Here is a 13,953-nt window from a genome sequence, read left to right as displayed (position 1 = left end):
CATTACTGTAATAGATTTGCTGACCTCTGACATCTGCTGCAGAGAAGTACATTGAATTTTTCATAATATCAGATGATGCAGATCTAAAAACTCAGTACACTCTGCACCATTATTTAATTCAGGACTTAGTAAAGCAAAATCTTTTTTTGAGTAGCAGTTTATATGTGATTAAACTTAATATTGCCGATTGTAATAAATCAGGATTAGTATAGTACTGATTTGTTAATCTAACTTGTATTGATTTTAAGTTGTCTTTATTTAAAAAGAAAAAAAAAAAAAGGACTGGCTTTTCACAGTGACTGAATTTAATAAGAAGCCCTGTGATAGCAAAGACTCCCCTACTGTTTCTGCTCTTGGCTGGAAAATGTTATTCTTGTATTATTCCAGGAAAGAAAAAAAAAAAAACAAAAAAAACCAAAAAACGCTCATGCTGCTAAAAATCTGCTGCCTGTGGAAAGATTTTTTAATACACTAGTGCTTACATATTCTATTTATGTTAATTGACTTATAAATAATACATTTTATTAATCTTAATATTGGAATCTTGATCATGATAAAGACCCTTTTATTTGGTCTCCTTGCAGGCTTTACAAGTAAATATTCTTTAGACCACAAAATATTCCCCCCCTTTTCCTTTTTTATGAATACTTTGATACTCCCCCCCCCCCCCCCCCCCCCCCGAAATACAGCCACAGGTCAAAGTGGCTGAAAACGTGGTGGTTGTTTCCAAAGTGCGATACATTCGAGGTATCCGGCTCTGGTTTTTTTGGACATCGTCTTTACCTCTCCTTGCGCAAAGATTGATTAAATCTTACCTGCGCTGCAAATATTTGACCAAAAAAAAAAAATTCTGTTGTGTTGGTTTCAGACATGTCACATTCTGCTAAACTATTTGGCTAACAGCAGATCGCATTCTTCCTGTGTTGGGCAATATTGACCTTAAATTGGCTAAGCCGGCTGCTTTCATGGCGTGTGAGCCGGCTGCTTACATGTTCTGAGAGCTGTATTAGCTTTATTACTCCTGCGCCATAAAAACTTCTAATAATCAAATGATAAGATCATATCCTGTGGGTAATTGTGTTGTACCATGACAGGATAACTGAAAAAACATTCAGTGAAAATTGCAACCGACGGAAATCTCTACGTGAAGCGGCAATTGTTGGCGTTGCTCGGCTCGGTGCTGCTCCCCAGGGTCTCGCAGCCCGCGTTCCTGCCCGGCTCCTCTCCAGCTGCCCCCCATGGCCCCCAAAACCCATCTCGGCGGCGGCAGGGAACAGCAGCCTGCCGGCCTTCGTTTCAAATGAGGAGGGGAAAATCCTAGAACAAGCCATCCTTGTGTTTTGATTCCGTTTTACCTTAGTCATGCCGCCTCCCCGATACACGAAACATTTAATTCCAGATTTCCTGCCGCTGGCTCCGGGCCTTTGACCGGCTATGTGAAATGTATTTTTACTGCTGTCGGCCTGCCAACTGCTGAGCTCAGTGAAAAATAACTAAAATGAAAACCTTGTACTCCCACATGAACCCTTAAGATGAGAAAAGGAAATTTAAGCCACGGTTACTAATTAGCGCCAAAGCTAATGAGTTCTGGTGAGGTGCAGCAGGAGGAGGAGGAGTTTGCGTCCCGCGTTACCCTACAAGGCTCGGTGGAGAGCACGCGAGCGGTGATTAATCGTCTCGGCCCGGGCCTTGCTCCCATCTCGGCCGTAGCCACGGGGTTAATCGCGTGGCATCTTTCACGGAAAGGTGCTCGGGGGCCGGGAGCGTCTCCCTCTCCTGTGGGGCGCGGGACAGCGTCGGAAACCTTTACAGTTGGAATATGTAGGTTTTTAATGGGCGACGCGTTCCCATGGAAACAAAACAAAGTCAAACACTCCCCTCGCAGTGCTAACAATTATTGTAATAAAATGTGTTTTTATTAAAAGCGATTTTAAATATTTAACACATGGCGGAGCGGCCTCGACGTTGCCCTGTGTGAAACCCAACCTTGCCCCTAGTGAAGTCCAAAGCCCTTTGTGCAGCACAGGGAGGAATTCGGTGTTTTCACCAATATTTGCGCTTTGCGAATGAGATGTAGCAGCCTCAAGTATGAACAAGATTATTTTTTTCTTATTCTGCTTAGTTATGCTTTTTATTATATAAACATTAACTGTAATATTACAGTGGGAAGCAGGTATTTGGCAACTATGTATTATTTTGCTAAGTTTGCATAGAGGGAGCAGTTTCCAGTTTTAGCAGCTGTAACATGTTTAAACTCAGTTTGTAATGGGATCTGAAGATGAATATTCCCTGTGGGCTCTGCTTAGCTTCATTACTGGAGCCCTGCCAAATTCAGGGCTAGAAAGTATTATTCACGCCTCTTTGCACATACCATGTCAGAGCATGCTCAGTTAATGAATTTTGTTTCTAATATAGCATAAATTAGGTTTATATTTTAACATAATTTATGTTGTATTTTATTAAAATGTAAAATATTATGATCACGAGCAATCTAATTTCTGCTCTCTTAAGCCCAAACTGTGTTTGAACATCTAAGTATGTAAATCAAAATTGCATGCTTAGAAACTGATTCTAGGATAACAAACGAATATCTGAACCAAAGAGGTTTCTGCCTTGGAGTCTTAGATTAAAGATAATTAAGGATTCCTGGTATTTGAACAGATTTATGTTGTTTATAAGCAAAGTACATTTTCTTCATAGAGTCAACTTGTCTTTTTTTTTTTAAAACAAATTATGTTTGCTGTATTAAAGTTCATATTTTTAAAGTCTGAGTCTTGTATTAATCCCACAGTGAGTCATTAATCATACCAAATGCATTATAAAAACTTTAATCACTGAAGTTGAAACTGAGATTGTAATGCAATCCATCCCTTTTAATTATATCAGTTATTTTTCCTTTCAGATCAAGAATTGCAAAGGGAAAACAGATAGATTAAAACTCAGTGTGTTTGATGCTTTCGGGGGAGGGTATTTTTTGTTTGTCTTTCTTCCTTGCTTTTTTAAAGCAATTTCGTGCACTTTGTGGAGCACAGTTCCACAGTGAAAAATTCCTTTGCTTTTAACTCTTTTCCTCTCTCCTTCTTTCCTAAAAAAGACAAGCCTCACTGGCGAAGGCAGGGAGCGTGGTGGCTCTCGCCGTACGGGTGCGTTGCAAGGGTGGCGGTGGGCTGGTGCCGAGGGCAGCGTGCCGGGTGCTGTGCCCGCCGCTGTAGGTTTCCTGCAGCCTTGCTCTCTCGTCGTCTGCCGGGTTCCTGGAGCCCACCCTTGCACACCAGGGAGCCACCAGCCTGGAAATTGTGTAGCTGTTGTCAAGTTGGCTGTGGCGTCGTAGGTGTTTTCCTGGGGTTTGCTGCATGCTTTTAAGGGTAGGGAGAGAAAACAAAAACAAATGGTGGATTTTTTTTTTTTTTTTTAAATCAGTCTAAAACGTAGCGGCTCATATCCTCATCTGGTACAAATTGGTGTAGCCACACAAACCACTGCAGCATTACTGACAACTGATCCATACCAACTCCTCTGAATTTATGCCACACTTTAATCTTGCTAAATAAATTGATATATCATACTTGGATTTGTAGATGTAGAGTTTACACTGTTGCTTTTATGGCATGGAAGAAAATGGATTTAAGTAGTAAACTGCTCGTAGTAGATACATTTTGTTCTTTGCTAGAATGGCAAAATCTGATCAATTATTTGTTCCTTAATCCCCCAGATTAATCCTGCCGTATGAAAGATTTATTAAAGGAGAGGAAGATAAGCCACTGCCTCCAGTGAAACCTCGAAAACAGGATAACAGTTCCCAGGAGGGTGAAGCAAAAACAAAAGTGTCTGGAACAAAACGCATCAAAAATGAAAACCAAAAGAGCAAGAAGGAAAAAGATAATGCACAGAAACCCCAAGATGCATCTGAGGTTGGTTGCTTTCCTGCTTTTCAACTTTTCAATTAAAAATGTACAGCTTTAATCATGTGAAATCCAGTGATAAAATACATAATTTAAACTGGAGAATTCCAACCAGTTGGCCTTTGCATTTGCTCGGCAATGGAAATTCAGTTGTTGTGGTACTGTCTGTGTTGGGATTTTGCTAGGCTACAAGCCGCAACCAGTTAGCTCCATATTGCATAGCGCTGGTGGCAGAAGACCAAGCGCTGGATGTAACAAGTACCATTTCTGCTCATTGTATTATACAGTGGTCACCACTAAAAGATCAGCAGCTGCCAAAAGGAAACCACACAGCTACCACAGTTATTTCCTAATCTAAGTATAGGGTGCGGGAACCTCTAATACTGTTGATAATACTGTGGTAACTCTTGGACACAGCTGATTTTTATAATGGTAACTTCTGGATCAGCCCTTCCATGCTCACAGATGTATGCAACGTCTGTCAAAAAACAGATCACTCCTCAGGATTTTTATCGTGTTATACTCAATTTCTCTTTGGATTAAAAGATCAGATTTTGAGGGAAACACCTTCCAAGCCCTGACTGAGACTGACTTCCCTCTCACATGCCACAGATGGTTTTCAGCTGAGATAGATTCCTATTCTGTCACCTGCTTCACATGGGCAGGCCCCGTTTCCACATAGAGCTGCGTTACCTGCAGTCATAGGACAGCCCTTGTGGAACAGATTTTATGTTCACAGCCTGGGGTAAGATAGATCAGTAGAATTCATATTTGTCTGCAAATAAGAGTAAGTTTCACGTGTTGTTAGGTAATATAAAATCAATGGGGTTTTTGCTCCGGTGTCACTTAAGCACTTTCTTTTGCACATCCTGCCCACTCTCTCCTGTGCCCTGCTTGCACCCTGTATGAACGAGGCGGTGAAGCTCCTCACACACAACCCCTACACAAGACATTGCTTTTCCTGTCTCGGTCTGCCAGATCACAGCAGCCTTCAAGGCATTGCAGTGAAAGTAAGTATTTAAAGAATGTCGAAACACATGATATGTCCGGCAGACTACGACTGCTCCTTTGACTTCATTGCCGTCTGGCAGGTACATAAGGTACATAAGTCCTGTTTCTAAACCAGCTTGGAAATTGATATTGAGTCAGGTACCAACAATCCTCCTCCTCACTGCTTAAAAAAAACAATGCAGGAGCAGTAAACATGGATGCCTCTGAGACTTTGTGTACCCAGTTTTGAGAACAGAAAATTTTGATTTTCATGTCCCACTACCTCTTTAAGTTGTGCTTACAAAGACAATTTCATCTCCCATCCAAACCAGAATTTGTCTTTTAAATTGCCTTGATCGACAGTACCTTTAATATCTAATGTAAGATCATTCCATAGAGAGGGGAGGTTTTTTTGTTTTCTCTAACACTGTAATTTTAAAGCAGGGAACCCTGTTGGGGGAAAACCCCTCCGTTTCTGATGAAAAATACGTAGAGAGGAGAGTGCGCGCAAACCTGTTTCAGTCACTGGGAGGCTGCAACACAAATTGCGTAAAGCAAGGAGATGCAAAGTGAAGGCTTGTGCTCCCTTCCCGTCATTCCTTTGTGCCTGGTTATTTATTGAGGGGGTCTTGGATCAGCAAGATACGTTACACACTAGCCATACCGCCACCACTAAGCACAACACACTTCAGCAACAGAGCGTCAGCCTTCACTTTGAATTTCCTTGCTTTTGTTGTTCCCTGTCTCAAACTTCCTGCTACTTAAACTGCAGTTATTTTTGTGTGGTTTGCAGGAAGAGTTCTTAAGCTGCACTTATCGGAAATGTAGGGAGCCTAGACGAGACAATAAAAATGTACAATTACGGCAGTTTCCCATTGTAAAATGGTACCTTTTATAGCAGAATTAATGTCTCCTCCCTGACTGGGATGGAAGATGTGTCCTGCCCCCGTTTGATCAGGGTGGGCGATTAAGGACCTCAGCCTTCATGCAGGTCACCGTACGGGCAGGTGGTCACACGAAGCCCAAGCAGGGAAGGGGCCTGCAGGGGTGGACGCTTCCACCCTGGGTGGGTGCAGAGCTGCAGAGCTCAGCCATGCTCTGCCATAGGGAGGGCCCTGTGCTGAGGATGTGGCCCTTACGGGGCCACCAGAAAGGAGGTATCCAGCTCCTTTGGGTGGAGCGAAATCCAAGTCTGCTGGAGCCAGGCGAAGGTTGCATGTCCCTCTCTCTCCAGCTATCCCCCAGCAGTGGAGCCACGTGCCAGGCTCCACATTTGGGTGCAGTCCTCATCCAGGCACAGCAGTGGTGGTGTGCTGCTCCCAGGGAGCCTCTACAGCCACACACGTAGATGTGTAGGCATGGCCCCAACCAAGCCACCACTTCAGCCATTTCTGCATGTGGCCTGGAAGCTGGCCGTAGCTGCGAGCTGTAAAAGCTTAATCAAGTTACAAATGTGCGGTCCTCTCAATTGCATGTTCAACTCATACACCATAAGAAGTATGCAGGGAGAGAATATAACTTTAATTTATTAGGGTTGCATTTGCTTTTGTACTCTTCGCTGTTTTTCTGCCATCGCAATGACATTGTCGATGTAACAAGATACCAGACAAAATGCTATTAGCCTTAGACTGCACATTTCCTCACAATAGCTGAAACTTCAATCAAAATGTTGCTTAACAGAAACAAAGAGCAGAATGTACAGTTATTAAATATGATTTCTCTCTTTTTTTCCCCTCCTTGCTTTGCTCATCTGTCTGGTATTTTCCTGTAATTTTATAAGCTCAAGAGACTAGCGATGGTACTTTGTAAAGGACCTAATGATGGTATTTGGCTGCAAAAGGCAGCTATGAGTTTAAAAAGAAGTTAGGATGACTAACAGACACTGTAACTAATAGGCCAACCAAACAGACAGGAATATTTAAAAGCAGCTGTGAAGAAATAAATCTCTGAGAGGGTTAGATTCGTTAGGACCCTTCTCCAATCCCCTGCTCCTACGACAGACCATAAAGCGCATTTAGATAATAACTTTCTCGATGCGTCTTATCTTTACAATGAAGAAAGAAAGAAAACAATAATAATAAAGGGCTCACACAATGCTGCTGTTTTATGACTGTCTTCTACCACGACATGTCAGAGGAGAGTGACAGCAGTTTTGAAAAGGGCTGTCAGTCAGCTGGATCGCAGATGGGACGCTCTGGTGACCTCTGCGGGTCACAGTTCAGCCGGCTACATAATGGGATGAATAGTGTGAATTGTGCACACAAGCTTTATTAATGGGGGAGCAGAAAGAGCTGCGGTCCCATTGACGATAACGTATAAAAGCCATGTTTGTAATAGCAGGCACACACACTTACTGAATGTTGACAACTTCATTTTAATCCGTTAATAAAAAAATGTGTGTCCTAGTTAAGCTGTGGCAGTGATTTGCTGCCTACAATAGGGATTCCTAGTATGCCATTTCTGTCATTTTCACACTTTAATGCAGAACTGGATGTGAATGATCTCCTCTGTGATCACTGAATTTTAAGATAGCTATGCTGGAGAGACTTTATGTAAGAAAAAACATGGGAATCATCGTGTCGTTTTCGTAGGTAAAGTTGTCTAGCAGGAGAAATTTCTATAGCCTTATCATTTGTGTTATGAAATCTGCTCTCCTGCATTTGCCTAATTAATTTTAAAAGAGTGTAACCTCAGCGTTTAGCTATCTGGTCAAGCTACTGGTGTCTCTTGTCAGGTTACAAACATCTGCTGTTTTGAAATGCGTTGTTGTGACCCTGGCAGGGATGGTGTATTTCTTAATATTTCCAGGAGGTATTTTTCTTTGTTTGAGTCCGATACCTGGCGTTAGAGCCTTCACGTTCCAGCGCGGTGATTGACAAGTACTTCTCTAAAAGTAGCCAACGGGGTACTGTGTATGATCTGATGAACAGTCTGCCGAAATGCACCGTGTTCTTATTACTGTCTGTTGAATCATTTTATTAGATTTCATCCGAACAAGAGAAGGATCAAGAATCAGCAGACCAGAAAAATTTCCCTGAACATCCTACAGCGGGAGAGATGAAACAACCCGTGCAAGGCCCTCCATCTCTTTTACCAGAGACAGCTCGGCCACTGCCTCTGGAAAAGACAGACCTGACAGAAAACAGCACGAACAGTGAGAAAGCCAAGGAGGAGGTTCAGCAGTCATCCTCTTTCTCAAGTATATCTGTGCCCCCAGAAGAAGACACCATGCTGGATGCCACGGTCACAAAACGATTACATCCCCCAGCAGATGCCCTGGAAGACACAAAGCCTGAACAAAGACTACACAAAGCTTTTACTGACAGCTTAGAAAGCGAACCTTCAGAAATGCCCTTCACGGCTTTCCCTGTCCAGTTGCCCACTCAGAGCGACATGGAAGATGACAAATTGCCAGAGATGGCCGATTACATTGCAAACTGCACAGTGAAAGTGGACCAGCTGGGAAACGAAGATATCCACAATGCACTAAAGCAAACGCCCAAAGTGCTGGTGGTCCAGAACTTCGACATGTTCAAGGAAAAGGAGCTGCCCGGGTCCATGAACGATGACTCCACTTTTGGTTACACGCCGCTGCTCTACTCAAAGGGTAATCCAGGCATCATGTCACCCCTGGCAAAGAAGAAGCTGCTGTCGCAGGTCAGTGGGGCAGCCCTGTCGTGTAGCTATCCTTATGGTTCTCCTCCACCTTTGATCAGCAAAAAGAAACTGAACGGCAGAGATGAGCTGTCCTCAAGCATATCACAAGGTCCCCACGCCCCTAATTCTGATCCTGTAGCAATTAATAGGCCCTCAGTCATACAACACGTACAGAGTTTTAAAACCAAGGAAGAAAGGAAATCCATCAATGACGTTTTTAAACATGACATGCTAAGTAAACCGGATCCTCAGCGCTGTGATTTTTCAAAACATCACCTCAGTTCTCTTGCCGAGTCGTACGTACCGAAGACAGATATCCAGGACTGTAAAGATAAAATGAGTGAGAAAAGGGCACTGCAGCACTCCCATGTGCCCACTTTCTTGGCAGATTTTTATTCATCACCTCATCTGCACAGCCTTTATAGGCACACAGAACACCACCTTAATAATGAACAGACATCAAAGTACCTCCCCCGGGACATGTTCAGAGAGTCTGAAAATATTTCTACTTTTACTCAACACAAACACCAAGAAAAACTAAATTTAAATTATCGCCCATCTTTGCATCAGCAAGAAAAAAAGGCATCAGTGGAGGCCTCTTCAGATGATCAGCCAACAGATTTGAGTCTTCCAAAGAGCATACACAAACAGACTGCAAAGGCTCCGGGCTCCAGCCTCCCTCATTCATCCATGGCCCAACAAGAAGGCAAAGGTATCTCCCCGTTCCAGGCTGCGAGCAGCCAGGCGGTGAGCCTAGACTGTAACCCCAAAGCTTGCCGCGTGTCCCCCATGGCCATGACAGCCCCAAAAAAACACAGCGAGTTGCTCCACAGGTCTGGGAAGCAGCAGGCCCAGAGGCTGGAGAATCTGAGGAAGATGGAGGGGATGGTGCATCCTATCATCAGCCGCAGAACGAGCCCTCAAAACGTAGGGGCTGCCCGGCCTTTGAAACGGAGCCTGGAGGATTTGGACAAAGTCATTTCTGAAAAAAAAATCCGAGCTGTCTCTCCTCTGCACTTACCAAAGGAGACCCCGGTGAAAGACAAGGTTCCCGACCCAGAGGGGGAAGGCAGCAAGCCGGTGCACGGCCTCCACTCTGGCAGCATGCTGGAAAGCCACAAATTTCCCCTCTCAGCCCCCATCTTCCCAGGCTTGTATCCGGGAAGCCTGTGTACAGGGCTGAACAATCGCCTCCCACCTGGGTATTCTCATCCCCTGCAGTACTTGAAAAATCAGACCGTGCTCTCCCCACTAATGCAGCCTTTGGCTCTTCACTCCTTCATGGTGCAGAGACAATTCCTCACGTCCCCTGCAAACTCTCAGCAACTGTACAGACACTTAGCTGCAGCAACACCTGTAGGAAGTTCCTACGGTGACCTTTTGCATAACAGCATTTATCCTTTAGCTGCTATAAACCCTCAAGCCACATTCCCACCTTCCCAGCTGTCCTCTGTACATCCCAGCACAAAACTGTAAACCCCCTCGCTCACAAAAAAAAGGTCTGAGGAGAAAAGTTAAGTTAGCAACATTCCTCCACCTGCGACGATGTCTCGCAGATTTAGCGATCTGTATCGTTGTCAACCAGGACGCAGTCGTATCCCGCCCAGCGGAGCGCTTCAGAGTTTGGAGACAGGACTGCTTCTTTAATTCTGGGTCCCACATCAGCCCCCTCGCCCCTTATCCCTGCCCCTGCAAAAAAGAAACAAACAAAAAAAAAAAAACAAAAAAAAAAGAAAGAAAAAAAATCATTGGATTTTACATATGTGTTTTCTGAAGGGACTTGCATATGGTAAGAGCAGATGTTCAAAGGGAGCCATGGAAATGCAGGCCCAGTCCGGAGCTCACTGAAATCCCAGGTGAGGGCTGCATTTGCCTTTCACTGAGCCAAGGACCAGAGGCCATGCGTTGTTGCAAATGAGTCAAGGACTCGAGATGAACCTGGAAAGGAGAAGCGGGCCGAGAATCCGTACAATCAGTGGATGTGCTTTTTTGGGTAACTTTTCCTGACTTCTAAAGATTCAATCAATGCAATGTATAGTAAAACGGCAATAGATTTTTCATTTTAACACTATTAGAAGAGAAGCGTAAACACTGTTTAATTTGACTGTACATATCCACTTCGTAAACTACCAGTGTCACATTTGGTCACAATAATTTATATAGTTTTGTTTGTCCAGTATATTCTGTGCTCTTTATGTTTGTTTTTTTGTTTTGGGTTTCTTTTTTTTTAAATTAAACAATATCATTTTATCTGCAACTTTTTTTAAAGGCTGTGGCTGTCCTAATTTTTTTTTTTATGTGTTTGTAATTTTTCCAGTTTCTTTATACTTTTGAGCAGCATTTTTGTTTCGTTTTTGTGGTAACGTTTACTGTTTACAAACTGAAGCAACTGGTTCAGATTAATCTTAACAGTTATAAACATACTGTAGGTGATGTTATGGTGCAAGGATGCAAACAAGGTTCCTTTCCCCACGGTCCGCCCCTGCGAGGTGCTGAGCACCTCTCGCCCTCCTCCTGTTGTTGGGATGGCTCCTACGCCGCTTCTCCCCTCCCACCGAGCTTTGCTTTCCCGTATCGTGGTCCGTGGATTTGTCGAGCGTTGTATTTAAGCTTACTTAGGCTGTGAAACCTTCCTGCCTACCAGAGAAACGGTCTAGAAAACATAACCTCCCTGGCGCAAGCTGCTGGATGGCAAAGGAGTCCAGAAAACACATTTGTGGTTTGCGAGAACGTCGAGAATTTCAGAAATTAGGACAGGCGCCAATGCTGATTTGGATCAGAGGCTTACGGGGCCCGTGCCACACAAGCGGCCGGGCTCGGTCGGACGGGCAGGGGGTTGCGCGCGGTGGTCGGGACGGTCCTTCCGCCCCTGTGGGGATCTCGGCCTCTCCCTGGGCATCCTTTCGCAGGGGGAAAGCCCGGGTGTGGAGGGGCTGGGTTTTCCTGATGAAAGAGCTTCCCTGTGGATGTATATTCACTTTGAAGGACGTCACCACCACGCAGCTGAGCATAGACATCAATAAAGCGAAGTGTGACTTGGAGGCTTTTTACAATGTGAAAATTGGTTGTGATTCAAACCATCTCAGTTACTGTTCAAAGACAGCGTAATCGATACGAAAAGAAAAATGGAAACTACTAAGAAACACTTTGCATGCTAGGCATGTCATTAAATTTTCCCGTGATATGAAGCCAAATACAATATATAATGTATCATACTTAATATCCAAAGGTGGAAACCAGAATAATATACTCGTCTACTGTTAAAGATCCAGCTTCTTCAATTAAATACTTTATATTCCTGTGGTAAAACTATATTTAATTGATCGATAAACAGACTAGTAGAACATAGAACATGGATGTGCCAGTGCAGAGCATCCTGCTGCTCCACAAATCGTGCAGGAAACGGAACGGCAGGCTCAGCCGGGCAGAGGCCGCAGTGTGGAGGACACCTCTAGCAAAGTTGCACTAGATCTGAATCACGTGAGAATCAGGGGCTTGGGGATGGGGGGGAGGAGGGCGGGGGGCAAGGGGAGAGAACATACAAATCTGCCGCAAACGCAAACAGAAGCTTGTCGCGTGTTTGGTGAAGCAAGCGCTTCTCTTTCTTGTTTCGGTTAAGTTGTGTGTCCTGGAGTCGTGCATTTGTTTACGCGAAGTGTCCGATTTCCCTTTCGGTTACGTCCCGTTGGAGTCTGATGGTAGCCTTTTCGGGGCCGCGCTGAGGCAGCACAGGGCTGGGGGACGGGGAGAGGGGAGGAAGGCTCCTTGCTTGCCCCGCGAGGAGACGGGCCGCTGCTGGCTGGGGAAGCTCGTAATATACTGGGCAAAACGTCAGGGCGAAGGAAAAGAAGTGGTAGCATAAACCCCCAACAGAAGCGGTGCATTATTTGTTTAAAAACTCTTAACAGAAATCTTGGACATCTTTCAAAAGGCTATTGAATTCTCCATTGGCTGAAGTCTTTTTTGTTTTTAATGTCTTAAATGGGGCTTTGTTTGCATTGTTTGAGTTCGAGGGGCCTTATTATTGAATGAAATTGCACAAGCCTTTCTTTGTGCAATCAAACCATTGTTATTGGTAGGTTTGTAAAGGAAACTGTGGAATCTAATTGGCAATAGAGTCATAAATCTATTTACCAGGAGCCAGTTCCAAGAAATGTTGCAATTCAAACGCACTATGTCCAGGATTCATTAGGGATGCTAAAGGTTGCGAGGTTCAAAGGAAAAGGCCCGGCAGCAAACAGCTCGCGTGTAGCTTCTGGCCGCACGCTGAGCCGGACTTCGCGAAACGCGTGGGAAGTAGGGTCTGACTCCCAGTAAAATCCGTACCCCTAGCAGGGCTGGACAGGAGCAAGCCGGTGTTTTGCCGCAGGTCTGTCTTGGCTGCGTGCTGCCCTGATGCGAGACTTTGCCCGGTGCGTCGGTGCCTAGGAAATAGTTTGTCCCAGCTGCAGAGAAGCTGGCTTGGCAGCCCCCGGTGCTGGGGCAGGAGGCGAGCACTGCGCCTGCCTCCCTCAGCACCTCTGCCCCGTTCAGGGGGCTGCCGCCTCCGGAGACCACCGCTGGGGTCTCCTCGCCGCTCCCCTGCCTGGTCCCTTCCCTGGCGGTGCTCGGCAAGGTCACATCTGGCCCGGTGTTGCAATTGTCGTGATTTTAATGAGCAATGGGACTTGTTGGGCTGGTGTGAGGCGGGCGGCATTGGCAGCGCGGCCGCCGGCGCTTCCTGCGGTGTTTGCTGTACGCGTGGTTGATATTTCACTCGTTCTCTTCCTCCTCCTCCTCCCCTCTCCCCCCAGCCCCGCAGTTTTAAATATGTTCTAATAATGGCAGCATAATCTACTAGCTGTTTATACTTTTTTAACTTTCTTTTGTTGTAAATATTGTATACTTTTTGTGATTCAAGTTATGTAGCCTATATGCTCTGTAAGGTGATGATTTGTATATATAAAAATGGCCCAGTAATATTATATAGTTTCCCATTTAAAAGGTTATTGAGTAACCTTTGCGTTAGTTTAAACACTACCAGAAATAAAGCTGAGCCAACTATAAACACTCAATTTTTGTATGTTTTCCAAATTGTACTTATTAATGCTTTTGATACTGTATTATGTGCCAATAGTTTCCCAATCACATAGCAGGCAAAAGATATTTTGTACTTTTTGATCCACTGTAATATTTAATAAAAAATGTTACTATCTGTTCCCTTTTGTGTTTGATTAATAATTCTGTAAACAGCCCTTATCGCAATGGATTACATATTATCCCATCCGACCTTTCAGCCCTCTTATATTGGCTTTTCTAGAGAAAATATCTCCTCCTGCAAATGATTAGATTAAAGAAATGGAAGTTTGCAATTTCCTAAAGGAGGAAGAGACAAGATCTTCAGTCAGTGCCCCTCTCGCATCTT

General features: G+C 44.4%; 1 protein-coding gene across 3 annotated transcripts in view; it reads left to right on the top strand.

The window, feature by feature from the left end:
* The window catches only part of ARID5B (AT-rich interaction domain 5B), a 124,645-nt gene extending 110,898 nt beyond the window's left edge, over positions 1-13,747 (top strand). For all 3 annotated transcript variants that reach the window (XM_087766923.1, XM_087766922.1, XM_087766924.1), the window contains 2 exons: positions 3,713-3,911; positions 7,875-13,747. In XM_087766923.1, the coding sequence (XP_087623049.1) occupies positions 3,713-3,911; positions 7,875-10,025 (2,350 nt within the window). In that variant the 3' untranslated portion in view covers positions 10,026-13,747. The remainder of the gene's footprint in view (positions 1-3,712; positions 3,912-7,874) is intronic.
* The last annotated feature ends 206 nt before the right edge of the window (positions 13,748-13,953 follow it).

The sequence above is a fragment of the Nipponia nippon genome, unplaced genomic scaffold (assembly GCF_047370975.1).
Source record: "Nipponia nippon isolate SJK-2023a ecotype South Korea unplaced genomic scaffold, ASM4737097v1 scaffold_3, whole genome shotgun sequence".
Taxonomy (NCBI): Eukaryota; Metazoa; Chordata; class Aves; order Pelecaniformes; family Threskiornithidae; genus Nipponia; species Nipponia nippon.
Note: the sequence above shows the minus strand (reverse complement) of the source record. Positions and strands in the feature narration are given on the sequence as shown.